This window comes from Cydia fagiglandana, chromosome 12, assembly GCF_963556715.1.
Source record: "Cydia fagiglandana chromosome 12, ilCydFagi1.1, whole genome shotgun sequence".
Lineage (NCBI taxonomy): Eukaryota > Metazoa > Arthropoda > Insecta > Lepidoptera > Tortricidae > Cydia > Cydia fagiglandana.
Window position 1 is genome coordinate 1074512 of NC_085943.1, and position 27578 is coordinate 1102089.

General features: G+C 45.9%; 1 protein-coding gene and 1 long non-coding RNA gene across 2 annotated transcripts in view; one reads left to right on the forward strand and one right to left on the reverse strand.

Moving 5' to 3' along the window:
* The window catches only part of LOC134669307 (microtubule-associated protein futsch), a 201175-nt gene that overhangs the window by 6525 nt on the left and 167072 nt on the right, over positions 1-27578 (reverse strand). The window contains exons 7-10 of the mRNA XM_063526813.1: positions 25807-25978; positions 19369-25049; positions 15604-19143; positions 72-14349 (exon numbers count right to left, since the gene is read on the reverse strand). Coding sequence (XP_063382883.1) covers positions 72-14349; positions 15604-19143; positions 19369-25049; positions 25807-25978 — 23671 coding nt within the window. The remainder of the gene's footprint in view (positions 1-71; positions 14350-15603; positions 19144-19368; positions 25050-25806; positions 25979-27578) is intronic.
* Positions 14390-15256, forward strand: LOC134669446 (uncharacterized). The gene is made up of 2 exons (XR_010098904.1): positions 14390-14444; positions 14985-15256. It is a non-coding gene; the product is annotated as an uncharacterized LOC134669446 (long non-coding RNA).

A 27578-nucleotide genomic window follows, 5' to 3' on the forward strand; every position in this document is an offset into this window, starting at 1 on the left:
CGCAAAATGAATATTCGTTGAAAAATAAAATAAACAAATGACGATTTTAAATGTAAAATCACAGCACTTACCTAAATCTTTGTCTTCCCAAGTCTTCTTCGCGTCTAATAAGGCATTATAAATCTCCTTTGACGGCTCAGTACCCGAGAACACGTAGTACCTTGCGCGCACCCGTTTGAAGAACTCCATAGCGGAATAGTAGGAGTTTCCATGATGAGGCACATACGTCAACTCCATGTAAACTGGAGCTACTGCCTTCTTCTTACTAGGAGACTCCGTTATTCGGCTCTTCGCCTCTTTACTCTTCTCTTGGTTGAGCTTATTCTTGTTCGCAACTGAGCTAGCTTGTTTCTTAGGAGTGCTCTTACCATCCACAGGCGGCATAATAGGACTAGGTAAACCTAAAGGCTTACCCCACGATTCTATTGGGTCTTTAGATTTACTTTCACTGCTGAATTCGTGCTTTTCTGTTCTAGATTCTTGTTTGGAACTCGAGGTAGATGTTTCAGTTTTCTTTACTTCAGATTTAACATCTTTCAACGTTAAAGTTTCTTCCTTTGATGATTTTGTTTGTTTAATACTCGAGTGACTTTGTTCACCTAGTTCATATTTAGCTGTAATATTTGAAATTACTTCTGATCCACTAACTTTTTTGTGCTCTTCTATTGCCTTTTCGAAATGTTCGTCTGCCTCCCTCAGGAAAGTGGCGTCAGATTTTACTATTCGCTGTGTTACTTCAGATTTTAGTTTTTCATGAGCCAAGAAATCCTCAGTTAATTTGGATAAAGGTTTCTCAATCGTATGGAATTCAGTTTTTATCTCCGAGTGACTAGAAGATGTGCAAGAATCGTCTTCAGGTAACTGTCCATAGATCGATGTTGACATCGGGTCAGTCGCTGTACTGTAATGCTTTTCGAGTACCATTTCTTCGTTTGATTCTTGATGTTTTGGCTCTAATTCAAAACTGAGGTTTGACCTGGGCGAGTGTGCTACTTGTGACTTTGTACTACTTGGGCTGCCAGGTCCGTCATCGTCACTGTAGTACATGCCGCTACTTTCTGTTGTACCCCAAACCTGAGCAGCTGCCCTCGACCCCCTAGAACTAATATCTGACGGCGGTGATGAAATCCCAGCGTGATCCAAGTCATCACTAGCTGCAGACGAACTGCGCATATCACCTGTTTTCGAAGATAGTTTTGAGAACGACTTTTCACTTTCTCCTCGATCTATTGTTTCTTCATATTCTTCTTTGATTTCCGAAATTGTGGTTTTAGTTGATTTAGTCGTTTTTGTCACACCGTCGCTGCCTTTGCTTACCGTCGTCGTTTCAACTGTGACCTTCATTTTTTCAGGGCTAATTACCTCTTTGGTAGTTACTACGGTTATTGTTTGAGTTATTTCATTATCGCCCTCTTTAATAACTTTTGTATACGTGTCTGTGTCAGTAGTTATTTCGCCTACGGGTGATCGCTGTTTCTTCGGCTTGGTTTCAGGCTTTGGTTCTTCCTTATGCGATAAAGGTAATTTTTCAAGACTTGTTTTTGCCTCCGATACAGGTTGCTTTTCAATTTCTTCTAATTCTTCTGGTGTCCAGTCATCAAGCCCAGTTCCAATAGGCAGATAAGTAATTTGAGTTCTTACATCCTTTGTCGTTTCGATTGAGCCATCTTCCTGAGCATTTTCTGTCAAGGTCTCTGTAACAGTTTTAACTGCTATTTCATTCGTTTCATTGTTTTTTAACTCTTCTTTCGTCACATATGTCGTGACTGTTTGAGTAACTTTACGTCCATACTCAGTAACGATATTTGTCTTTTTATCTACCGAAGTTTTAATTTTGCCAGTTGAATGAAGTCCTTGTAAAGCTGCCTGCAAATCACTATCTGATGTTTTCTGGAATTCTGAAATAGTGATTTTGACGTCCTTTGTAGTTTCTGTGGAACCATCTGGATATTCGTCTACAGTAATCGTTTCTACGGTCGTTCTTATTCGTTTTATACTCTTGTCTACACTGGCCAGTGTTTCTTTCTTAGTTTTAGTTGTAATTGTGCGTTTAATTGTTACTGTTCCTTGCTTAATTTCTTCATTTTTAACATCTGATTCTTCAGTCATATCTTCTACAATCTCCGAATCATCTATATATGTGTCTGTTATTTCTGCGTCATCTTGAGCTGTCTGTGGCGTTTTAAGAGAAAGGTCGGCAATCGATATTTTTTCACTCTTTTTAGTTACTACTGTGCCATCGGGGTGTTCATCTTCTACAACCGTTCTAATAGTAGTCTTTACTTTCCTTGAATGTGTCTCAGCATTCTCAAATTCTTGCCTAATAGTGGTAATGGTGGTTTTCCTAACAATAAAAACGCCATTTTCCGTAATTTCTTCCGTTTCTGAACTTGTGTGCTCGTTTGGCTTTCCAACAGGAGTAAAACCTCCTAGATTTTCGTCAAAGGTTTCAGTACTGTAGTCAGCAACAGAAAGCTTGACGTCTTTAGAAACTTCTGTAGTTCCATTTGGAAGCTTAGTTTCTGTGAGTACTTCAACGGTTGTTCTAATCTTCTTCTTAGATCCATCAGATGATGCTAATATTTCTTTAGTCGTGGTAGTAGTGATGATTTGCTTCACTTGTTTTCCATCTCGCAACACTACCGTCTCTTTAGTATCGACATCTATTGATTTATCTTCTACTTGAGGGAAGTCTGTGAGATCTACTTGAGGAGCATCTGTTTCGATATCATTTATGGCCGTTTTTACATCTACCGTGGTTTTTGTAGATCCATCAGGATATCGGTCAGTTGTTGTGACAGTCGTTACAGTTTTGATTTTCTTTATTGCTCCATGACTATTGGAGTATTTTGTTTTTACAATTCTCGTAACGAGTGTTCTCTTTATAACTATGTTCTTCTCTTTTATTTCCTCAGTTTCCGTAGACTCCGTTTCCTCAGGCTCTCCTTCTGGAGACAACTCCGATAGTATAGCTTCTACTTGGCCATCATCACCCATTTCATCAGCAGTGTCTATGGGCATACTCTCACTTAAACCTTGAACTTTCATAACTTGAATAGTTTCTAGGTTTTCTTCAACGATAGACACTTTTTCACTTGTTTTCGTAATAATAGAGCCATCAGGATGTTCATCTTCAATTCTGGTTATTACGGTAGTCTTAATTCTTTTGACGTTCTTCTCCTTATTATGGAATTCTTCTTTAATAGTGGTGACGGTAGTTTTACGTTTAATAGTTATTCCATTGTCCGTAACATTTTCGACTGCCGTAGTTACATCTTCTAACGGTTTCCCAATTCGCTCGTAGTTTTCAGTTTCCTCATCAGTTGTTTGTAGCTCATAATCAGATACAGATACTCTTACATCTTTGGTGATTTCTGTAACACCATTAGGTAAATGAGTCTCGGTCACAGTTTCAACTGTAGTTTTTACTTTTTTCCTACCTTTGTCCTTAGATGACAAAATTTCTTTAGTAGTCGTTGTTGTTATAACTTGCAATACACTTTTCTCATTCCTGACGACACTTTTCTCCTGTTTGTCTACAGTAACTGACTTATCAACTACCGTGTAATCTGCAAGTTCGAGTGAATCAACTGCTTCTTCCACTTCTACTTCTATGTCTGTAATAGATGTACTGCCATCTACTTTAGTACGAGAAGAACCGTCGGGGTAATTGTCTATAGTAGTTACAGTTGTAACAGTTTTTAATTTCCTTGGAGTTCCATGGCTATCTGCATACGTCGTTTTAACAACCTTGGTGACTATAACTCGCTTGATAATAAACGTATCTTGTTTCACTTCTTCAGAATCAACTGATTCTGTTTCTTCGGGTTCTCCAAGAATAGATAAATTACTAAGGGCTTTTTCTATATTGCTTGTATCTGCGACTGGCTCCTCAGTTTTAACTTCAACATTTCTTTGTACATCTTTAGTACCATCGGGGCGTTCCTTTGTAATAGTAGTTTCAACTGTTGTACGTATTTTCTTGGTTTCATTAACTTTTAGTGTTTCTTTTTTCGTCACAGTAGTGACAGTTTCCATAACATCAACATTATTTTCCTTAACTATGCGTTTGCTTACGTCGGTATCTATAGTAGTTGTTTCAACGTCATCATCGGATTCATCTGATTCCGAAATATACTGAACTTGAGCGGGCAAATCAGAGGTTACGGAAGACTCATCTTTCCTAGTTTCTTTAGTTTGGCTACTCGTTTCAGTTTCAGACTTATCACTTTCGAGGTAGAGTTTATCTATTCTACTATCTTTGGCATATAAATCCATTTGTGAGGTAGATTTAAGACTGGAAGAACATTCCGACAGTAAAGTTTGAGTATCTGTCGTAGTGATAGTTGAACCATCTGATCCCTTGCTCAGTGTTGTTGTTTCTATGGTTGTCTTAATATTTTGTGGTGTACCATCTTCCCTGGAAATCACTTCTTTAGTCGTTACAGTAGTTATTGTTTGAGTTACAACATTCTCACCTTCTTTGATGATTTTGGTAACAGTATCAGTTTCCGTCTTTATTTTACCCATGTTTTGCATAAGAGACATAAGATCTGATTCACTCTCAGATGCTGAATCCTTAATCGGTTTCGATACTTTCTCAGTGGACGTTGAAATCCTCTGAGTTAATACGTCTTCACCTACATGGACAACTTTAGTTATAGTTTCTTCGGTGCCATCAGATTTATCGTAAGTAACTTCGCTTTGAACACCTTCACTTACTTTGATATCTTGAAAACTGCTGGGAGTTTTTGGTAACGGGCTGACAGGTACTGTAGGTGGTGTAGATACTCTATCGCCCTCAGAATAAACTAGTAAGGATTCCATTCCCTCGGTCTTAATTCCTTGTTGTACTGTGTCATCACTAAATGCTTTATGAATTGATTCCATGAACTGCACAGCATCATCTTTGATGTGCGTTAGGCCATCACCTTTCGACATCAACTGATCAATATCCAAAGGAATGCTATGGACTCCAGAATCTGATGCTTCAGAAAGAGGTATTTCATCTTTTGGAGATCCCAACTCTGTTCTTGTAGAGTCAGGAACTGTTTTAGACACTTCCATTTCTTTTAATGTAGATGTATACGATTCGTCGCTGAATCTGCTCAATCTGCTGCTACTGATAGATTGTAATGTTTCAGAATCAGAAAACATTTTAGATCGTTTGTCTTTTTCGGTAGTTTCGAAACTGTATTTTTCTTCTAAGCTAACTTCTTTGGAAACGTCTTCTGATGAATCATGCAATGTCATACTATCTCTGTCTACGCCACTGTCAATTGTAGATATTGATGATAATATATCTGATGCGTCTCTTAGCTTTTCATGCTCTATTGATCTCTTTTTGATAGAATGAGATTTCGTTTCCTCGCTAGTTGATTTATGGCTGGTTTCGTGTAAAGAGGACTCGTGTATTGAAAACATATCAGTTTTCAATGTTTGCTTACTACCACTAATTGATCGTTCTTCGTGTAAATCTTTCCTAGACTCCATACTAGAGTAACTTTCATCAGATTCTGTTACATGGCTAATGCTTTCAACTTTATGTTCTTTGTCTGTTTCCGATGTAATTTTTGATTCAGACGTAGATTCTAATTTTACGCTTTTAACTGCCTTATCCTTCTCATCTATATAATTTTCGTCAGCTGTCATTTCCTTTGTTTCCTTACCAGAAACTTTGGGTTCTTTACCTACTTCAGTCGTAAGTGGTTTTGTTTCTGACGCGGTAAATGGCTTTTCTTCGTCCACTTTTTCAGAAGAGCTAATAATTGTTTCTTCCGACTTATCAGTACTCGGAGTGGTGTCAACCGATGTTTCAATGTCAAGTTTTTTAGATTTGTCGGGAGTGGAAATCTTTTTATCAGGTACATCCTTTTCACTATGCGACGGTAATGAACTCGAAGCCAGATCTAGTGGTGCCTTTTCTGATATGATCATATCAGACAGCGTCGGACTAATTGCCTGTCGGTCTAATGGGGCTTTATCAGATAGTACTGGGCTAGCTGCCTTATCAGACGGTGTTGGGCTAAGTGCCTTTTCTGGCGGGACTAGGCTGGGTGCTCGTTCAGATGGTACTTTCTCCGATAGTGTAGGGCAAGGTGCCTTTTCAGATGCCAGATCTGACGGAGTTGGACTTGGCGCCTTGTCTGACGGTACTGGACTAGCCATTTTTTCAGGGACCTTACTAGCGGCCTTGTCTTTTGGTATACCGATATCAGCAATCAACTTATCAAGAGCTGGATCAACTAATTCTTGTATTACAGCACTGGATACGATACCCTCCAGATTATGCACGCTTGTCTGGCAAATAGTTTCTTCGACGGGTTTGTCTGATTTAGTTGAAGGTGTTGGACTAGGTGCCTGATCAGATGGAACCTTGTCAGATAGTGTAGGGCTTAGTGCTTTTTCTGAAAGTGCCTTATCAGATGGCACGGGGCTTGAAACCTTTTCCGACGGGATCAAACTATCAGCTCTTGATGGTGGTACTTTTTCTGATGGAGTTGGACTAGGAGCTTTCTCTGATGGTATTGGACTTCGCGCCTTTTCCGAAGGTGCCTTTTCAGACGGTGTGGGACTTAAGGCTTTTTCTGATAGTGCTTTTTCCGACGGTACTGGGCTGTGTGCATCTGAAGGAGCTTTGTCAGAAGGTACAGGGCTGAATGCTTTTTCTGACGGTGCCTTGTCAGATGGTATCGGGCTTGAAGCCTTCTCTGACGGTGCCTTATCAGATGGTACCGGGCTTGAAGCCTTCTCTAATGGAGCCTTGTCAGATGGTACCGGGCTGGAAGCCTTCACCGGTGGAGCCTTCTCAGATGGTACAGGGCTTGCTGCTTTCTCTGAAGGTACATTGACAGCTGGATCAGGGCTGGGTGCTTTTTCCGAAGGTACTGGGCTAAGGGCTTTCTCAGATAGAGCTTTCTCAGATGGTGCCTTGTCAGAGGTCGCGGGGCTAGGTGCTTTGTCCGAAGGTACTGGGCTAAGGGCTTTCTCAAATAGAGCTCTCTCAGATGGTGCCTTGTCAGACGGCGCGGGGCTGGGTGCTTTGTCCGAAGGTACTGGGCTAAGGGCTTTCTCAGATGGTGCCTTGTCAGACGGCGCGGGGCTGGGTGCTTTGTCCGAAGGTACTGGGCTAAGGGCTTTCTCAGATGGAGCCTTGTCAGATGGTACCGGGCTTGAAGCTTTCTCTGATGGAGCCTTGTCAGATGGTACCGGGCTGGAAACCTTCTCTGATGGAGCCTTATCAGATGGTACAGGGTGTGGTGCTTTCTCTGAAGGTACTGGGCTAATGGCCTTCTCAGATAGAGCCTTTTCCGATGGGATTAAGCTACCTGGCGTTGGTATTGGGCTTGGAGCTTTGTCAGATGGTGCAGGACTAGCGGCTTTCTCCGAAGGACCTTTATCAGACGATGTAGGGCTTACTGCTTTTTCTAAAAGAGCCTTGTCAGATGGTACCGGGCTTAAAGCTTTCTCCGATGGAGCTTTGTCCGACGGTGCTTTGTCAGACGGTGTAGGGCTCAATGTCCTTTCTGACGGAGCTTTTTCCGATGGTACTGGGCTAGCTGCCTTTTTAGAAGGAACAGGACTTGCTGCTTTCTCTGATGCCTTCTCAGACGGTGCAGGACTGGGCGCTTTGTCAGAAGGCACGGGACTAAGAGCTTTTTCAGAAAGAGATTCCGATGGAGCTTTATCAGACGGAGCAGGACTTAGTGCCTTGTCAGATGGTGCCGGGCTTGCCACTTTCTCAGAGGGGGCCTTGTCAGATGGTACCGGGCTCGCGGCTTTCTCTGAGGGGGCCTTGTCAGATGGTACCGGGGTCACCGTTTTCTCTGAGGGGGCCTTGTCAGATGGTACCGGGCTCGCCGCTTTCTCTGAGGGGGCCTTGTCAGATGGTACCGGGCTCGCCGCTATCTCTGACGGGGCTTTGTCAGATCGTGCCGGGCTTACCGCTTTCTTTGAGGGAACCTTGTCAGATGGTACCGGGCTTGCCGCTTCCTCTGAGGGGACTTTGTCAGATGGTACTGGACTGGTAGCTTTCTCTGAAGGCATCTTGTCTGATAGCACTGGGCTTGGTGCCTTTTCGAAGGGAGCCTTGTCAGATGGCGCTGGGCTTGGTGCCTTCTCTGATGGAGCCTTGTCAGATGGCGTCGGGCTTGGTGCCTTCACTGATAGAGCCTTGTCAGATGGCGTTGGGCTTAGTGCCTTCTCTGATGGGTCCTTGTCAGATGGAACTGGACTTGCTAATTTCTCTGAAGGGGCCTTATCTAATGACAGAGATGTTCGTTTTTGTATTAAACTTGAACTAGTCGAAATCTCAGGTGGCTCTGGGCTATGCTCGCATGGACTAGGTGCGTCTTCAGAAGGTACTTTATCAAATGGCATTGGACTACAAATTTTTGCCTTTTCAGTCGCCATTGGACTGATCGGTTTCTCAAATGGCGTCTCGTCAGAAGTTTGAGTTAGTAGTTTTCCATGTTCTGTTGTTTCAGTACAAATAACATCAACTAGAGGTAAACTAGTTGGCTTTTCAACGGGTATGGGACTTGGTGCTTTGCCATCAAGTTTTTCTGTGGGCGCTGGGCTGATGGGCTTGTCAGATGGTGTGGGACTCAATGCTTCAAAAGGCATTGGACTAGATGCTTTTCCTAAAAGAACGATGTCCGATGGTGTTGGGCTTGGTGCCTTTTCCAAATGAGCCTTGTCAGATGGTGTTGGGCTGGGTGCTTTGTCAGATGGCAGAGGACTAATTGTTTTCTCAGAGGGTGCCTTGTCAGACGGTGTCGGGCTATGTGCCTTCTCAGAGGGTGCCTTGTCAGATGGTACTGGGCTATGTGCCTTCTCAGAGGGAGCCTTATCAGACGGTGTTGGGCTATGTGCCTTCTCAGAGGGCGCCTTGTCGGACGGTGTTGGGCTATGTGCCTTCTCAGAGGGTGCCTTGTCAGACGGTGTCGGGCTATGTGCCTTCTCAGAGGGAGCCTTGTCAGATGGTACTGGGCTATGTGCCTTCTCAGAGGGAGCCTTGTCAGACGGTGTCGGGCTATGTGCCTTCTCAGAGGGTGCCTTGTCAGATGGTACTGGGCTATGTGCCTTCTCAGAGGGTGCCTTATCAAACGGTGTTGGGCTATGTGCCTTCTCAGAGGGCACCTTGTCAGACGGTGTTGGGCTATGTACCTTCTCAGAGGGCACCTTGTCAGACAGTGTTGGGCTATGTACCTTCTCAGAGGGTCCCTTGTCAGCCGGTGTTGGGCTATGTGCCTTCTCAGAGGGAGCCTTGTCAGACGGTGTTGGGCTATGTACCTTCTCAGAGGGTCCCTTGTTAGACGGTGTTGGGCTATGTGCCTTCTCAGAGGGCGCCTTGTCAGACAGTGTTGGGCTATGTACCTTCTCAGAGGGTCCCTTGTCAGACGGTGTTGGGCTATGTGCCTTCTCAGAGGGAGCCTTGTCAGATGGTGTTGGGCTATGTGCCTTCTCAGAGGGTCCCTTGTCAGACGGTGTTGGGCTGTGTACCTTATCAGAGGGAGCCTTGTCAGACAGTGTTGGGCTATGTGCCTTCTCAGAGGGCGTCTTGTCAGACGGTGTTGGGCTATGTACCTTCTCAGAGGGAGCCTTGTCGGACGGTGTCGGGCTATGTGCCTTCTCAGAGGGAGCCTTGTCAGATGGTGTTGGGCTATGTGCCTTCTCAGAGGGTGCCTTGTCAGACGGTGTTGGGCTATGGATCTTCTCAGAGGAGGCTTTGTCAGATGGTACTGGGCTATGTGCCTTCTCAGAGGGAGCCTTGTCAGACGTTGTTGGGCTATGTGCCTTCTCAGAGGGCACCTTGTCAGACGGTGTTGGGCTATGTACCTTCTCAGAGGGAGCCTTGTCAGACAGTGTTGGGCTATGTGCCTTCTCAGAGGGCATCTTGGCAGACGGTGTTGGGCTATGTACCTTCTCAGAGGGAGCCTTGTCGGACGGTGTCGGGCTATGTGCCTTCTCAGAGGGAGCCTTGTCAGATGGTGTTGGGCTATGTGCCTTCTCAGAGGGTGCCTTGTCAGACGGTGTTGGGCTATGGACCTTCTCAGAGGGGGCTTTGTCAGATGGTACTGGGCTATGTGCCTTCTCAGAGGGAGCCTTGTCAGACGGTGTTGGGCTATGTACCTTCTCAGTGGGAGCCTTGTCAGACGGTGTTGGGCTATGTGCCTTCTCAGAGGGAGCCTTGTCAGATGATGTTGGGCTATGTGCCTTCTCAGAGGGCGCTTTGTCAGACGGTATTGGGCTATGAACTATCTCAGAGGGGGCTTTGTCAGATGGTTCTGGGCTATGTGACTTCTCAGTGGGAGCCTTGTCGGACGGTGTTGGGCTATGTACCTTCTCAGAGGGAGCCTTATCAGACGGTGTTGGGCTATGTGCCTTCTCAGAGGGAGCCTTGTCAGATGGTACTGGGCTATGTGCCTTCTCAGAGGGAGCCTTGTCAGACGGTGTAGGGCTATGTGCCTTCTCAGAGGGTGCCTTGTCAGGCGGTGTCGGGCTATGTGCCTTCTCAGAGGGTGCCTTGTTAGATGGTACTGGGCTATGTGCCTTCTCAGAGGGAGCCTTGTCTGATGGTGTCGGGCTCTGTGCTTTCTCAGAGGGAGCCTTATCAGACGGTGTTGGGCTATGTGCCTTCTCAGAGGGCGCCTTGTCAGACGGTGTTGGGCTATGTGCCTTCTCAGAGGGAGCCTTGTCAGATGGTACTGGGCTATGTGCCTTCTCAGAGGGAGCCTTGTCAGACGGTGTTGGGCTATGTGCCTTCTCAGAGGGTGCCTTGTCAGACGGTGTCGGGCTATGTGCCTTCTCAGAGGGTGGTTTGTCAGATGGTGCTGGGCTATGTGCCTTCTCAGAGGGAGCCTTGTCTGATGGTGTCGGGCTATGTGCCTTCTCAGAGGGAGCCTTATCAGACGGTGTTGGGCTATGTGCCTTCTCAGAGGGAGCCTTGTCAGACGGTGTTGGGCTATGTGCCTTCTCAGAGGGTGCCTTTTCTGAAGGTTCTTTATCTGAAGGCATTGGGCTAATTGCCTTGTCAGACGGTGTCGGGCTATGAGCCTTTTCTGATGGCATTAAACTAGATGCTCTTTCCGTTAAAGTTGGGCTTGGTGCTTTTTCCGAACCTTTGTCAGAAGGTACAGGGCTTGGTGCTTTCCCTGACGTTGCAGTCATTTTTCCTTCATCGGTTTTAGTATCATCTTTGATGATTTCATGAATTCCATCGACAAACGATTCTTTTATAATGTGACCTATACCTTTTACACCGGAAACTAATACGTCAACTATCCCATCTTCTTCTGTTGAATCTTTATGGTCATCTATGTGCGTATATTGAGTTGATTCGAGTTCATTAATTTTCTTAGAAACGGATTCTTTCTCAATATGGATTTCTTCAGAATGTGTCGCGTGTTGGGATGTCTTTATTTGCTTCGTGATCACTTCCTGTTCTGATCTATCACTGAGAACCTCAGGGCTAGGAGGTTGTACATCAACTGACACTAGTGTAGAAGGACTTAGATCTTTATCTGTTAAGGGTTTGTCAGTGACAATTAATATTTTATCTTTTTCAGCTGTTACAGATTTATCATCAAATGTAGGTTTTTCCGAACTAATCGCTGGTTCAGATTTTTTGGAGGGGCTAGTAGCATCATCAGTTTTCTTTGTTTCTGGCGAAACAGGTGGCGTAGTAGGCTCCACTTTGTTTGTGGTACTAACCGATTTATCGGAAGGCGTATCCTTCAACACATCTTCAATAGTCTTTTCTTTTGTAATTGAAGAAACAATGGCATCGGTTTTGTGAACCTTATCGTCAAACTGAGTCAGCATGCTAGTAAGCATGAACTTTTCTTTGCCTGGATCAATTAAATCTTCATCTACTAGATCAGGAGATCCAGGCTCGTCATAAATATCTGCCTCGTCTCCAAATGCCGCTTTTTCAGTAGACTTAGATGACTTATCAGAAGACACCAAGCTGGGTTTTTTTTCTGATGATGTAGGGCTAGGTGCTTTTTCTGACGAAACTAAGCTAGGTGTCCTCTCAGATGGAGCCTTTTCTGATAAAGTTGGACTAGGCGCCTTCTCAGAAAGTATTGGGCTTGGGGCCTTTTCTGATGGAGCCTTGTCAGAAGGAACCGGGCTAACGACCTTCTCTGATGGAGCCTTGTCAGAAGGAGCAGGGCTAGGCGCTTTCTCAGACGGGGCCTTGTCAGATGGTACTGGGCTTGGTGCTTTCTCTGAAGGGACGAGACTAGGTGCCCTTTCAGATGGCGCCTTTTCTGATAATGTTGGACTTGGTGCCTTCTCAGATGGTACTGGACTGGCTGCTTTTTCAGATGGGGCCTTCTCAGATGGTACCGGGCTAGATGCCTTTTCCGATGAAGCTTTGTCTGATGGCGTAGGACTTGGAGCTGTATCTGATAGAATTAGGCTTCCTGCCCTCGAAGTCGGCGCTTTTTCTAACAGAGTCAGGCTTGGCGCTTTGTCAGACGGTACTGGACTGTGTGCTTTCTCCGACGGGGCTTTCTCTGATGGTACGGGGCTCGGAGCTATTTCCGATGGGGCCTTGTCAGACGGAGATTTGTCTGATGGCGTAGGGCTTGGAGCTGTATCTGATAGAATTAAACTTCCTGCCCTCGAAGTCGGCGCTTTTTCTGACAGAGTTGGGCTTGGCGCTTTGTCAGACGGTACTGGACTGTGTGCTTTCTCAGATGGGGCCTTCTCCGATGGTACTGGGCTTGGAGCCTTTTCTGATGGGGCCTTGTCAGAAGGAGCAGGGCTAGGCACTTTCTCAGACGGGGCCTTGTCAGATGGTGCTGGGCTTGGTGCTTTTTCTGAAGGAACGAGACTAGGCGCTCTTTCAGATGGAACCTTTTCTGATAATGTTGGACTTGGTGCCTTCTCAGATGGTACCGGACTGGACGCTTTTTCAGATGGGGCCTTCTCAGATGGTACCGGGCTAGATGCCTTTTCAGATGGAGCCTTGTCTGATGGCGTAGGACTTGGAGCTGTATCAGATAGAATCAGGCTTCCTGCCCTCGAAGTCGGCGATTTTCCTAATAGAGTTGTGCTTGGCGCTTTGTCAGACGGTACTGGACTGTGTGCTTTCTCAGATGGGGCCTTCTCCGATGGTACTGGGCTTGGAGCCTTTTCTGATGGGGCCTTGTCAGAAGGAGCAGGGCTAGGCACTTTCTCAGACGGGGCCTTGTCAGATGGTGCTGGGCTTGGTGCTTTTTCTGAAGGAACGAGACTAGGCGCTCTTTCAGATGGAACCTTTTCTGATAATGTTGGACTTGGTGCCTTCTCAGGTGGTACCGGACTGGACGCTTTTTCAGATGGAGCCTTCTCGGATGGTACAGGGCTAGATGCCTTTTCAGATGGAGCTTTGTCTGATGGCGTAGGACTTGGAGCTGTATCAGATAGAATTAGGCTTCCTGCCCTCGAAGTCGGCGCTTTTCCTAATAGAGTTGGGCTTGGCGCTTTGTCAGACGGTACTGGACTGTGTGCTTTCTCAGATGGGGTTTTCTCCGATGGTACTGGGCTTGGAGCCTTTTCTCCTCCTGGAGTCCTCGAAGTCGGCGCTTTTTCTAACAAAGTCGGGCTTGGCGCTTTGTCAGACGGTACTGGACTGTGTGCTTTCTCCGACGGCACTAGGCTTGGAGCCTTTTCTGATGGGGCCTTGTTAGAAGGTGCAAAGCTAGGCTTCTCAGACGGGGCCTTGTCAGATGGTGCTGGGCTTGGTGCTTTCTCTGAAGGGACGAGACTAAGTGCCCTTTCAGATGGCGCCTTTTCTGATAATGTTGGACTTGGTGCCTTCTCAGATGGTACCGGACTGGACGCTTTTTCAGATGGGGCTTTCTCAGATGGTACCGGGCTAGATGCCTTTTCAGATGGAGCTTTGTCTGATGGCGTAGGACTTGGAGCTGTATCAGATAGAATTAGGCTTCCTGCCCTCGAAGTCGGCGCTTTTCCTGATAGAGTTGGGCTTGGCGCTTTGTCAGACGGTACTGGACTGTGTGCTTTCTCCGATGGAGCCTTCTCCGATGGTACTGGGCTTGGAGCCTTTTCTGGTGGGGCCTTGTCAGAAGGAGTAGGGCTTGGTGCTTTCTCTGAAGGGACGAGACTAAGTGCCCTTTCAGATGGCGCCTTTTCTGATAATGTTGGACTTGGTGCCTTCTCAGATGGTACCGGGCTAGATGCCTTTTCAGATGGAGCCTTGTCTGATGGCGTAGGACTTGGAGCTGTATCAGATAGAATCAGGCTTCCTGCCCTCGAAGTCGGCGATTTTCCTAATAGAGTTGTGCTTGGCGCTTTGTCAGACGGTACTGGACTGTGTGCTTTCTCAGATGGGGCCTTCTCCGATGGTACTGGGCTTGGAGCCTTTTCTGATGGGGCCTTGTCAGAAGGAGCAGGGCTAGGCACTTTCTCAGACGGGGCCTTGTCAGATGGTGCTGGGCTTGGTGCTTTTTCTGAAGGAACGAGACTAGGCGCTCTTTCAGATGGAACCTTTTCTGATAATGTTGGACTTGGTGCCTTCTCAGGTGGTACCGGACTGGACGCTTCTTCAGATGGAGCCTTCTCGGATGGTACAGGGCTAGATGCCTTTTCAGATGGAGCTTTGTCTGATGGCGTAGGACTTGGAGCTGTATCAGATAGAATTAGGCTTCCTGCCCTCGAAGTCGGCGCTTTTCCTAATAGAGTTGGGCTTGGCGCTTTGTCAGACGGTACTGGACTGTGTGCTTTCTCAGATGGGGTTTTCTCCGATGGTACTGGGCTTGGAGCCTTTTCTCCTCCTGGAGTCCTCGAAGTCGGCGCTTTTTCTAACAAAGTCGGGCTTGGCGCTTTGTCAGACGGTACTGGACTGTGTGCTTTCTCCGACGGCACTAGGCTTGGAGCCTTTTCTGATGGGGCCTTGTTAGAAGGTGCAAAGCTAGGCTTCTCAGACGGGGCCTTGTCAGATGGTGCTGGGCTTGGTGCTTTCTCTGAAGGGACGAGACTAAGTGCCCTTTCAGATGGCGCCTTTTCTGATAATGTTGGACTTGGTGCCTTCTCAGATGGTACCGGACTGGACGCTTTTTCAGATGGGGCTTTCTCAGATGGTACCGGGCTAGATGCCTTTTCAGATGGAGCTTTGTCTGATGGCGTAGGACTTGGAGCTGTATCAGATAGAATTAGGCTTCCTGCCCTCGAAGTCGGCGCTTTTCCTGATAGAGTTGGGCTTGGCGCTTTGTCAGACGGTACTGGACTGTGTGCTTTCTCCGATGGAGCCTTCTCCGATGGTACTGGGCTTGGAGCCTTTTCTGGTGGGGCCTTGTCAGAAGGAGTAGGGCTTGGTGCTTTCTCTGAAGGGACGAGACTAAGTGCCCTTTCAGATGGCGCCTTTTCTGATAATGTTGGACTTGGTGCCTTCTCAGATGGTACCGGGCTAGATGCCTTTTCAGATGGAGCTTTGTCTGATGGCGTAGGACTTGGAGCTGTATCAGATAGAATTAGGCTTCCTGCCCTCGAAGTCGGTGCTTTTTCTAACAGAGTCGGGCTTGGCGCTTTGTCATACGGTACTGGACTCTGTGCTTTCTCCGATGGGCTTGGAGCTATTTCCGATGGGACCTTATCAGAAGGAGCTTTGTCTGATGGCGTAGGGCTTGGAGCTAAATCTGATAGAACTAAGCTTCCTGCCCTCGAAGTCGGCGCTTTTTCTGACAGAGTCGGGCTTGGCGGTTTGTCAGACGGTACTGGACTGTGTGCTTTCTCAGATGGGGCCTTCTCTGATGGTGCTGGACTTGGAGCCTTTTCAGATGGAGCCTTGTCAGATGGCACGGGGCTAGACGCTTTGTCAGAAGGTGCCTTAGCTGATAGCGCAGGGCTTGTTGTTTTCTCAGATGGTGCTTTTTCTAATAACGTTGGACTTGGTGCCTTCTCAGATGGTACCGGGCTAGATGCCTTTTCCGATGAAGCTTTGTCTGATGGCGTAGGACTTGGAGCTGTATCTGATAGAATTAGGCTTCCTGCCCTCGAAGTCGGCACTTTTTCTAACAGAGTCGAGCTTGGCGCTTCGTCAGACGGTACTGGACTGTGTGCTTTCTCCGACGGGGCCTTCTCTGATGGTACTGGGCTTTGAGCCTTTTCTGATGGGGCCTTGTCAGAAGGAGCAGGGCTAGGCACTTTCTCATACGGGGCCTTGTCAGATGGTGCTGGGCTTGGTGCTTTTTCTGAAGGAACGAGACTAGGCGCTCTTTCAGATGGCACCTTTTCTGATAATGTTGGACTTGGTGCCTTCTCAGGTGGTACCGGACTGGACGCTTTTTCAGATGGAGCCTTCTCGGATGGTACAGGGCTAGATGCCTTTTCAGATGGAGCTTTGTCTGATGGCGTAGGACTTGGAGCTGTATCAGATAGAATTAGGCTTCCTGCCCTCGAAATCGGCGCTTTTCCTAATAGAGTTGGGCTTGGCGCTTTGTCAGACGGTACTGGACTGTGTGCTTTCTCCGATGGTACAGGGCTTGGAGCCTTTTCTGATGGGGCCTTGTCAGAAGGAGCTGGGCTAGGCGCTTTCTCAGACGGCGCCTTGTCAGATGGTGCTGGGCTTGGTGCTTTCTCTGAAGGGACGAGACTAGGCGCCTTTTCTGATAAAGCTGGGCTAGGTGCCTTCTCAGATGGTACTGGGCTCGGCCCTTTGTCAGATGGGGATTTTTCAGATGGCACTAGGTTAGGCACCCGATCTGAAGGCGCTTTTTCCGATAAAGTTGGGCTAGGTGCCTTCTCAGTCGGTACTGGACTTGGCGCTTTATCAGATGGTGCCTTTTCCGATGGCACTAGGCTAGGCGCCCGTTCTGTAGGCGCTTTTTCTAATAAAGTTGGGCTAGATGCTTTTTCTGACAGAACTGGGCTCGGTGCCTCCTCAGATTGGGCTTTTTCAGATGGTACGGGACTAGGGGCCTGGTCGGATGGCACTGGGCTATGTGCTTTGTCAGATGGAACTGGGCTTGCTGTTTTCGCCGATGGGGCCTTTCTTGACGGTTCGGAGCTTGATGCCTTTTCTGAAGGCACTTTTTCCGACAATGTTGGGCTCGGAACTCTCTCTGATGGTATTGGACTAATTGCCTTCTCTGAAGGGGCCTTTTCTGACGGCATTGGGCTTGTTGCTTTCTCTGAAGGAACAAGACTGGGTTTTCTCTCAGATGGTGCCTTCTCTGACAATGTTGGGCTCGGGGCTTTGTCAGTTGGCATTGGACTGATTGCCTTTTCTGAAGGCACTTTTTCAGATGGCGTAGGGCTTGTCGTTTTCTCTGTAGGAACAAGACTGGGTGCTCTCTCAGATGGTGCCTTTTCCGACAATGTTGGGCTCGGAGCCTTATCAGATGGTACTGGACTGATTGCTTTATCTGACGGGGCCTTTTCTGATGGCGCAAGCTTTGTTTCTTTTTCTGATGGAACTGGACTGGATGATTTCTCCAAAAGGGCTTTGTCTGATGGCGTAGGGCTAGGTGCCTTTTCCGAAGGGACTAGACTTGGTGCTATTTCAGAAGGAGCCTTCTCTGATAGTGTGGGACTAAGGGCCTTTTCAGGTGGGGCCTTATCAGATGGTACCGGGCTAGGCGCCTTTTCCGAAGGGACTAGGCTAGGTGTTCTTTCAGAAGGCACTTTTTCTGATAATGTTGGGCTAGGCGCTTTGTCAGATGGAACAGGACTTGGTGCCTTTTCAGATGGGGCCTTCTCTGATGGCACCGGGCTAGGTGCCTTTTCCGTAGGGACTAGACTAGGTGCTCTTTCAGAATGCACTTTTTCAGATAATGTTGGGCTAGGCGCTTTGTCAGATGGAACAGGACTTGGTACCTTCTCAGATGGGACTGGGCTGGGACCCTTCTCTGATGGGACCTTTTCTGACAGAACTGGGCTTGGTGCCTTCTCGGATGGGGCCTTGTCAGAAGGCATTGGGCTTGGTGCCTTGTCAGACGGTACTGGGCTTGGCGCTTTCTCCGATGGGGCCTTTTCAGACGGTACTGGGCTTGATGCCTTCTCAGATAGGGCCTTATCAGACGGTACTGGGCTGGGACCCTTTTCTGATGGGGCCTTTTCTGTCAGAACTGGGCTTGGTGCCTTCTCAGATAGGGCCTTGTCAGACGGTACTGGGCTTGACGCTTTCTCCGATGGGGCCTTTTCAGACGGTACTGGGCTTGGTGCCTTCTCAGATGGGGCTTTGTCAGACGGTACTGAGCTTGGTGCTATCTCCGATGGGGCCTTTTCAGATGGTACTGGGCTTGACGCTTTCTCCGATGGGGCCTTTTCAGACGGTACTGGGCTTGGTGCTTTCTCAGATGGGGCCTTGTCAGACGGTACTGGGCTTGGTGCTATCTCCGATGGGGCCTTTTCAGATGGTACTGGGCTGGGTGCCTTCTCAGATGGGGTCTTGTCAGACGGTACTGGGCTTGGTGCCTTCTCAGATGGAGCCTTGTCAGACGGTACTGGGCTTGGCGCTATCTCCGATAGGGCCTTTTCAGATGGTACTGGGCTGGGGGCTTTCTCAGATGGAGCCTTGTCAGACGGTACTGGGCTTGGTGCCTTCTCAGATGGGGCCTTGTCAGATGGTACTGGGCTTGGCGCCTTCTCAGATGGAGCCTTTTCAGAAGGTACTGGGCTTGGCGCCTTCTCAGGTGGGGCCTTGTCGGACGGTACTGGGCTTGGTGCTATCTCCGATGGGGCCTTGTCAGATGGTACTGGGCTTGATGCTTTCTCAGATAGGGCCTTATCAGACGGTACTGGGCTGGGACCCTTCTCTGATGGGTCCTTTTCAGACAGAACTGGGCCTGGTGCCGTCTCGGATGGGGCCTTGTCAGACGGCACTGGGCTTGACGCTTTCTCCGATGGGGCCTTTTCAGACGGTACTGGGCTGGGTGCCTTTTCAGATGGGGCCGTGTCAGACGGTACTGGGCTTGGTGCCTTCTCAGATGGAGCCTTGTCAGACGGTACTGGGCTTGGTGCCTTCTCAGATGGGGCCTTGTCAGAAGGTACTGGGCTAGGCGCCTTCTCAGATGGGGCCTTGTCAGAAGGTACTGGGCTTGGTGCCTTCTCAGATGGGGCCTTGTCAGACGGTACTGGGCTTGGTGCTATCTCCGATGGGGCCTTGTCAGATGGTACTGGGCTGGGTGCCTTCTCAGATGGGGCCGTGTCAGACGGTACTGGGCTTGGTGCCTTCTCAGATGGGGCCTTGTCAGAAGGTACTGGGCTTGGCGCCTTCTCAGATGGGGCCTTGTCAGAAGGTACTGGGCTTGGCGCCTTCTCAGATGGGGCCTTGTCGGACGGTACTGGGCTTGGTGCTTTCTCAGATGGGGACTTTTCAGACGGTACTGGGCTTTGTGCCTTCTCAGATAGGACCTTTTCTGACGGTACTGGGCTGGGACCCTTCTCAGATGGGGCCATTTCAGACGGTACTGGGCTTGATGCTTTCTCAGATAGGGCCTTATCAGACGGTACTGGGCTGGGACCCTTCTCTGATGGGGCCTTTTCTGACAGAATTGGGCTGGGTGCCTTCTCGGATGGGGCCTTGTCAGACGGCACTGGGCTTGGCGCCTTGTCAGACGGTACTGGGCTTGCTGCCTTCTCAGATGGGGCCTTGTCAGACGGTACTGGGCTTGGCACTTTCTCAGATGGGGCCTTCTCAGATGGTACTGGGCTTGGAGCTTTGTCGGATGGTACTGGGCTTGGTGCTTTCTCAGATGGCGCCTTTTCAGATGGTACTGGGCTGGGTGCCTTCTCAGATGGGGCCTTGTCAGACGGTACTGGGCTTGACGCTTTCTCCGATGGGGCCTTTTCAGACGGTACTGGGCTTGGTGCCTTCTCAGATGGGGCCTTGTCAGACGGTACTGGGCTTGGTGCTATCTCCGATAGGGTCTTTTCAGATGGTACTGGGCTGGGGGCCTTCTCAGATGGAGCCTTGTCAGACGGTACTGGGCTTGGTGCCTTCTCAGATGGGGCCTTGTCAGATGGTACTGGGCTTGGCGCCTTCTCAGATGGAGCCTTGTCAGAAGGTACTGGGCTTGGCGCCTTCTCAGATGGGGCCTTGTCGGACGGTACTGGGCTTGGTGCTTTCTCAGATGGGGCCTTGTCAGACGGTACTGGGCTAGGCGCCTTCTCAGATGGGGCCTTGTCAGACGGTACTGGGCTAGGCGCCTTCTCAGATGGGGCCTTGTCAGAAGGTACTGGGCTTGGTGCTATCTCCGATAGGGCTTTTTCAGATGGTACTGGGCTGGGGGCCTTCTCAGATGGAGCCTTGTCAGACGGTACTGGGCTTGGTGCCTTCTCAGATGGGGCCTTGTCAGATGGTACTGGGCTCGGCGCCTTCTCAGATGGAGCCTTGTCCGAAGGTACTGGGCTTGGCGCCTTCTCAGATGGGGCCTTGTCGGACGGTACTGGGCTTGGTGCTTTCTCAGATGGGGCCTTGTCAGACGGTACTGGGCTAGGCGCCTTCTCAGATGGGGCCTTGTCAGAAGGTACTGGACTTGGCGCCTTCTCAGATGGGGCCTTTTCAGATGGTACTGGGCTTGGTGCTTTCTCAGATGGGGCTTTCTCAGAAGGTACGGGGCTAGGAGCCTTGTTCAAAGACGAAAGTTTATCTGCTAAATTTAGCTCTGTTTCTAGACTGTCGATGATTTCAGTCTGTAGTTTTTGGGGACTGAGGTCCTTTTCAGGTTTATCTGAAAGAGGGGTTGTTTCTGTAAGTTCGTCGGATGTCACGTCTTCCTCTTTGTCCTCCTTTTCTGGACTTGGTTTTTCATGTAATTTATCAATGCCATCCATAATTCCTAAGTCCTTCTCAATTCTTAAGCCCTTTGAAGTTACGTCAACAACTTCTTTTATACTAGTTTCAATAGATTTAGCCAAGTCAGTTGTGTGCTTGACGTGTATTTCATCATCTATGCCTTGTTCTGTTACACTGTCTCGTTTGGATATGCTTTCAACTTTTTCACCATCGATCGACACCTCTGGCTGATATTTCTTTTCTATACTTACTTGCTTTTCATCAAGTTTGTCAGAAGTTTCAGCCTCTATTAGGAGGTGCTTTTCTAATAGCTTGTCAGTTTTTTCGAATATTTGACTGGATATGTCACTAACTACTTTAGTCGCCGTTTCAATGATACTTGATTTTTTTTCGTCGTGAGATTCTTCAGCATCATCTTTTTCCTTGTCAAGGGAAAGTTTACTTTCTTTCAACGAAAGTAGACTATATTCTTTATCCGGGATTTCTTCTTTATGTCCATTTTGGATTTCTGCCTTGTGACTTTCATGCACTTCAGCCGTTGTTACGGTCAAATCCTTATGTGTTTGTGCAGTTTTTGTTTTATCTGTGACAGTCAAATCTTTATAAATGCTACCTACTTTAGCAAAATGGTCTGCTTTTGTCTTATCTTCGACTATACTCTGATCATCTTTCTCTGGACTGGGTTCTTTCGAGTGAACCTTGCTGAGAAGATCATCAGATTTGAGGATGTTTTTATCGATGGTGACGGTTTCTTCAACAACTTCATGGACCTTCTCTTTACTATCCAATTGAGTTGATTTTTTATCAAATAACTTTTCTTTTACCTCTTGCATATCTTTTTGTAATTTAAGGCTCTTCTGAGTTTCATCAAACGTCTGCTGAATTTCATAATGATCAGTTGAAGACACGCCATTTTTAAGAACCTCGTGCTCTTTAGTAGCTTTTGTCATTTGTTCCTTATTTTCACTAGATATTTGTTTTTCTGTTGATATTATTTCATCATGTAACTTTTTAGTTTCTTGGCTTGTGACAAAGTCTACTACATCAGAAGAATGTACTGGTTCATCTGATTTTGTTGCAACCTCTTTGATAGTCTTTTTGGGTGTTACACTTTCTTCAAAAGTATCTCCTTCTAGGTAATCAATACTTGTTCGTTTTTTATCAAAAAGTATTTTTTGAGATATTGCCTCCTCTTTTTTCTTTAGATCAGCCATTCTCTCTTCTAATTTTTCTAGCGTTTTTGCTGTTTCCATAGAAACGCTTAGTCGTTTCTCGGATTTTTCTTCTTTCAAATGTTGACTGTCGTCTTTTTGTTCATCTGTTTCAACTAATTCTTGTACTGTTTCCTTAATCACTTTAGTTAAATCATCCTTCGCTTTTCTTTGGTCATGTGTGTCTTCTTTGATTTCACGTTTAACTCGCTTGCTCTCACTAAGTACAGTTTTGTCTGAAACTTCACTTAAATCTTCAGATGCAATTGATCTTGCAGGAGAAATCTCTTTGACCAAATCAGAAGTCTCTTGTTTAGTGTCTTTTTGTTTTTCTTCTTTTAGAGTCTCACTTGAAATTAACTGCTTTGTTGCCTCAATAGCACTTGTTATCGTATCCGTTTTACACAAGTGTTCGGGAGACTTCTGAAGCATAACTGGGGACTTTTCAGCCATGATTTCTTCTAAACTTTTATCAGACTTTAATACTTCAGCGACATCAGCAACAATTTTTTCTACATCTTTAGGGCTTAAAGGAGGCTTATCTATGCCTTCTAACTTACGTGCCTCTTCAATTTCTTTTTCGACGTCCTCAGGTATTGAAGGTATTTTATCTGCAATAATCTCCTCAACAATAACTATTTCGTCTTTTATGGGAGAGTCTACGGTAGTAATATGAGTCTCTCTTAATTGTTCAGTGTATTGACCATAGTTAAAGTCAGTATCATCGTACTCTTTGACTGGTTCTAGTTCTTTAATAGCGGGGACTTTACTCGGTTCTGGGTACATTGGTGATTCTGGCGCTGATCCCGGAGTAACCATCACCACCTCAGCATGTGACGGGCGCTCTACAGTTTTTAAAACCACATCATGCTGGCTTCCTTTGAAGGACGTTGCAGCTTCCATTTCCTTAAGGGGCAGGTCTTTAGGTACTTTAATTTCATGGACAAAACCAACATTTGGTTTCCTTTTGAATATATCTTCTTCAATTGGGGTTTTCTTTTCTTCGTATGTCCTGTAATCTACTTCTTCGTGTAAAGGTAAGTCTGCGACTTCATCGGGTGTTTTTACTATTTCCCTTAATGGCGCTGGTATAGCTTCTAATTTTGGACTCTTGGCTTTAATGTCTATAAGCGTTTGTGGGGGAACTACTTCCTTTGTTTCTTCTTTGATATGTTTTTCTTCTACTTGCTGATCTTCCTTGATTTCATCAAGAGTTATCCTCTCATCCTCTGGTAAAGTCGGTGCTGTGGTCGCCCCTGATTCGATAGTGGTCGATATTTTTTCATCGGGTTGTGATTCCTGCATTACATTGAGTTCTAACGAATCTTTGGGTTTGACAGCACCATTTTTGCTATCTGATGTTTTCTTTTCACTACTATGGTCCTGTTTTTCTTCAACACTTACAGAGTGTTCTTTTGATTCTTGTTTAATTTCTGTTTTCAATTCTATTGTTGACTTTTCTTCAACATGCTCCTCTTTAAAATCATCCTTCTTCTTTTCTGATTCTTCCTTATCTTTAATGTGCTTTTGTAATTCATCCCCACGTTCTTGACTGGCCTCATGATCTGCGATAGAATCTTCAGTGTATTGGTCAACTTCTTCTTTTTCAATAATTAAGTACTCCTCCTCAAATTCTGCATCAGCTGCTGTTTCAATTTTTACGTCTTCTTTTATTAGTTTTTCAATATCAGAACGTCCTACGAATTCTACTTTTTCTTCAGCCTCACTGTCTCTATTAAATACTGCTTCAATCTCTCTTACGATCTCTTGCTCTTCCCTGTCATCTAATTCTTGTAGTTTAATATCATCAAGTGACTTAGACGTATCCTCGTCTGATTTTTTGGCGTCCTTTAGAATGTCTTCATAATTAACTCTCTGGAGTCCTTTTAGTTTTGAGTCAACTTTCACTGATTTAATAGATTTCGTGGGACTTTTCATAGCTTTCATTCCTTTCACTGGTGAAGCTAGAGGACGCGGTCTTCGTGAAATGGGTTCACGTTTTACTTTAGGTTTGTCTGCAGTCTTCTGAGTGATATCCCGTTTGGGAGATGGCTGTTTGTATTTTGATTCCATGACCCTGCGGTTCGCGGCTTCTTTAGTGCTTTTAGCTGGAGTACTTCCAGGGCTCAGTTTCCTTGTCTTAGCTTTAACTCTATCTTTCACAGCTGGTTGAATGCTGGAGATGGTCGATTTTACTTCTGCTGTCTTTTTCGGAGTGGCCGGCGGCGATTTCTTATCATCACCTGGCTTTTTGTCTAATAAAGTAGTGCTTGTTTTCTTTTCGGTTTTCTGTACCGCAGTCCGGTGACTTATTTTTGTTCTAGTAGTCGCACTAGTCGTTTCACTTTTTCTTACCTCTAATTTCTTACGTTCCGTCTTTTTCACTTCCTGTTTCGATTCCGTTTTAACTTCCTTTACCTCTTTTTCTTCAGTCTTATCGATTCGTTTCTTCTTTTCCGCTACTTTCTCCTTTTTCTTTACCTCTTTCTTTTTACTATCTATCACAGTGCTCTCGTACTGAGCAATTTTATCATCTAATTTGGTCTCTACCCTGCCAGCGATGGCTTCTTGCAGCACAGATTCAATTTTCTTTTCTTCGCCGTCAGTCAATTCGCTGAGTAACTTATTATCTATGATGTTTTTCTCATCTTTAACCTTTGGGGGTGGTTCGGGTTCTGCAATTTTTTCGTCTTTCGTTTTATCTGTCTTTTCTCTGCTTATCGTCGTCCTGGTACTTCTAACTCTTGTCGTAGTTGTAGGTTGCGGGGCCGGCGGTGCAATTTGTCGGCCAGTGCATGTCGGGTGCTGTAGGAACTCAAGGTGTTTGAGTTTTTCTAGGCCTTCGAAGATTTTATGCTGTGGAGTTGAGCCCGGGAACATTATTCGAGTGATGGTGTCATCAGGGTTGGCTGGTCGCCATACGAGGAGCGCACAGATTGAGACGAGATTGGGGATGGGGAAGTTGAAGGCGCTGGAGACGCTGGCTCCCTCGAAGAGCTTCTGTTCACTGTTGTGCCATTTCTTGAGGAAGTCACGCACGTGCTTGGAGTCCTTGGACGGATTCAGGACGTACATATCGAGTGTACCTGGAACGTGAGGATTTAACTTTTATTTTGAGCCGATAATTTGAAAAAAAGTTCTGAAAAATCTGATGTTGCTTAATTAGGTTATTTTGTAAAATTTACCAAATTTGTGGCACAAGTTGGCTCAGGGCTGCAATAACATTGTCGATGCTTCATGTTGAGGTTCTGATTGAAGTCTAAGCTCGGAAGCAGGGCTATGGTAGCACTTCTGAGGCTTCAGGTTGAGAGTAGGAATAAAGATTGAGGCCTTAGCCTAGGTAGTACGTACCGTGACCAACTTTGTGGTACAAGTTAATAGGCTCAGGGCTACGGTAGCACTGTTGAGGCTTCAGGTTGAGAAGTCAGAGCCCTAACGTAAAGATTGAGGCCTTAGCTTAGGTAGTACGTTCCGTGACCAACTTTGTGGTACAAGTTAATATATAGGCTCAGGGCTACGGTAGCACTGCTGATGCTTCAGGTTGAGATGTCAGAGGCCTAACGTAAAGATTGAGGCCTTAGCCTAGGTAGTACCTACCGTGACCAACTTTGTGGTACAAGTTAATAGGCTCAGGGCTACGGTAGCACTGCTGAGGCTTCAGGTTGAGATGTCAGAGCCCTAACGTAAAGATTGAGGCCTTAGCTTAGGTAGTACGTACCGTGACCAACTTTGTGGTACAAGTTAATATATAGACTCAGGGCTACGGTAGCACTGCTGAGGCTTCAGGTTGAGATGTCAGAGGCCTAACGTAAAGATTGAGGCCTTAGCCTAGGTAGTACGTACCGTGACCAACTTTGTGGTACAAGTTAATAGGCTCAGGGCTACGGTAGCACTGCTGAGGCTTCAGGTTGAGGTGTCGGAGGTCCGCCATCATATCGGAGCCCTCCTGGAGGAGGGAAACGAGGAGGGGGTCCGCGTCTTTGTCCCCGTCGGGGCTGGCGAGGGCGCGTCGCTCCTGGAAACCAGAAAAACTGAGTTTTAGGATTTTTAACACAGTAAAAAAATAAGTACAAATGGCGGACTTAATGTCTTAAGGCATTCTCCAGTCCATTATAGGCCAAAATAAAAATTCTTGTATTTGGATGCAGTGAGAAAAATAATATAATCAAAATATCCATCTATAATAATTTAATAATACAATTCACTGCCAGATACATTTATAAGGAGTATCAGAAATACTTTATTATTATGTCAGTTTTAAAACTACTACATTTTTGATAATAAAGTACCTATAGGTACATTGATTAATAAAAATGTCAGTCTTTAAATGTACCTACATGAGTAAGCAATTAAAATCATTTGATAATTTAACCATAAACATAACTATGTTATTTGTTCTAGCAAGAATTTGGGACAAAACAATAAGTAGGTACTTATACATACCTATAAAATAAGGACCACCAATTCTCACATTGTCTTCATTAATATGTCCACACAAAAAATCATTCTTCAATAATTTTTAGGATTATTAACACCGCACTAACGTCGACCACACCTAACGATAAGTGCGTAAATAACGACATACCGCACGGGGTGTAAAGTGATACTTTACACTTCAGTGGATGTCAACCCCGAACTATAGTCCACCAGCACATAGATAATCTACAGCTTCAGAGCGCGGTATCAAATTATAGTAGGGATGGTATTAAAGTATTTCAAATTGTTTTAAGGCGAAAGGGGACGATGTTACGTTACCGGTGCTCCATACAAATGTAGTCTCTATTTTCCTCTCGGGAAAATTTGTAAGTATAGAATAATTATGTTCTTCACTCCTAACTTTTATAATAATCAAAACATCTAAAAAAGTGAATATACCTACAATAAATTATGTATTTAGAAATATTTTCTATAATGTCAATATCCAGGGAGGAAAATGTGGACTACGTTTGTATGGAGCAGCGGTTGTCCACTATCCTTTTAATGTTTTTAACTAAAGGTCATAGCATAAAATTTAAAAACAAACTGTAAAACCAAATCGTAATGTATTTAATATCAAAAACCATGACAACATTTTAAATTTCAATAATTCGCCAGTAGTGTTACGCTAAATTTCAACTGCGAGCGGAGCTGATTTTTTAATCTCCTCTTGTCTCTGACTCGCAACAATAAACTGTAGGTATATTATAAGCACTTTCATCAACAAAGAGAAATAATTATTGTATCCTTCTTGCTTAGTCATAACTCCATCATAACTCTTCCGTAAGTGGAAACCTAACTTTATACGCTGTTATGTTTCTGTATTGTTTCGCACAAAAGCTCTGACTTTCTGTTTTCGCTAACTCTTTTACTGTATGATCTGCTTGATCTTTGATTCTATTATTGTGCGCGGGACAGACAGGCTACAAGTGATTGTAAATCTTATGATTTATTTATATATAAGCTAGTATCAGCTCTGGTCAATATGTAACAGAAAATATCAACTGTAGCTATTCGCTCTGTAACTACGCACATCCCTACTAATGTTATGAATGCGAAAATATCTACCTACCTAACAACTGTCTGTCTATCAGGTCACTCCGTCTGTTACCTCTTCGCGCTTAAACCGCTAAGCCTAT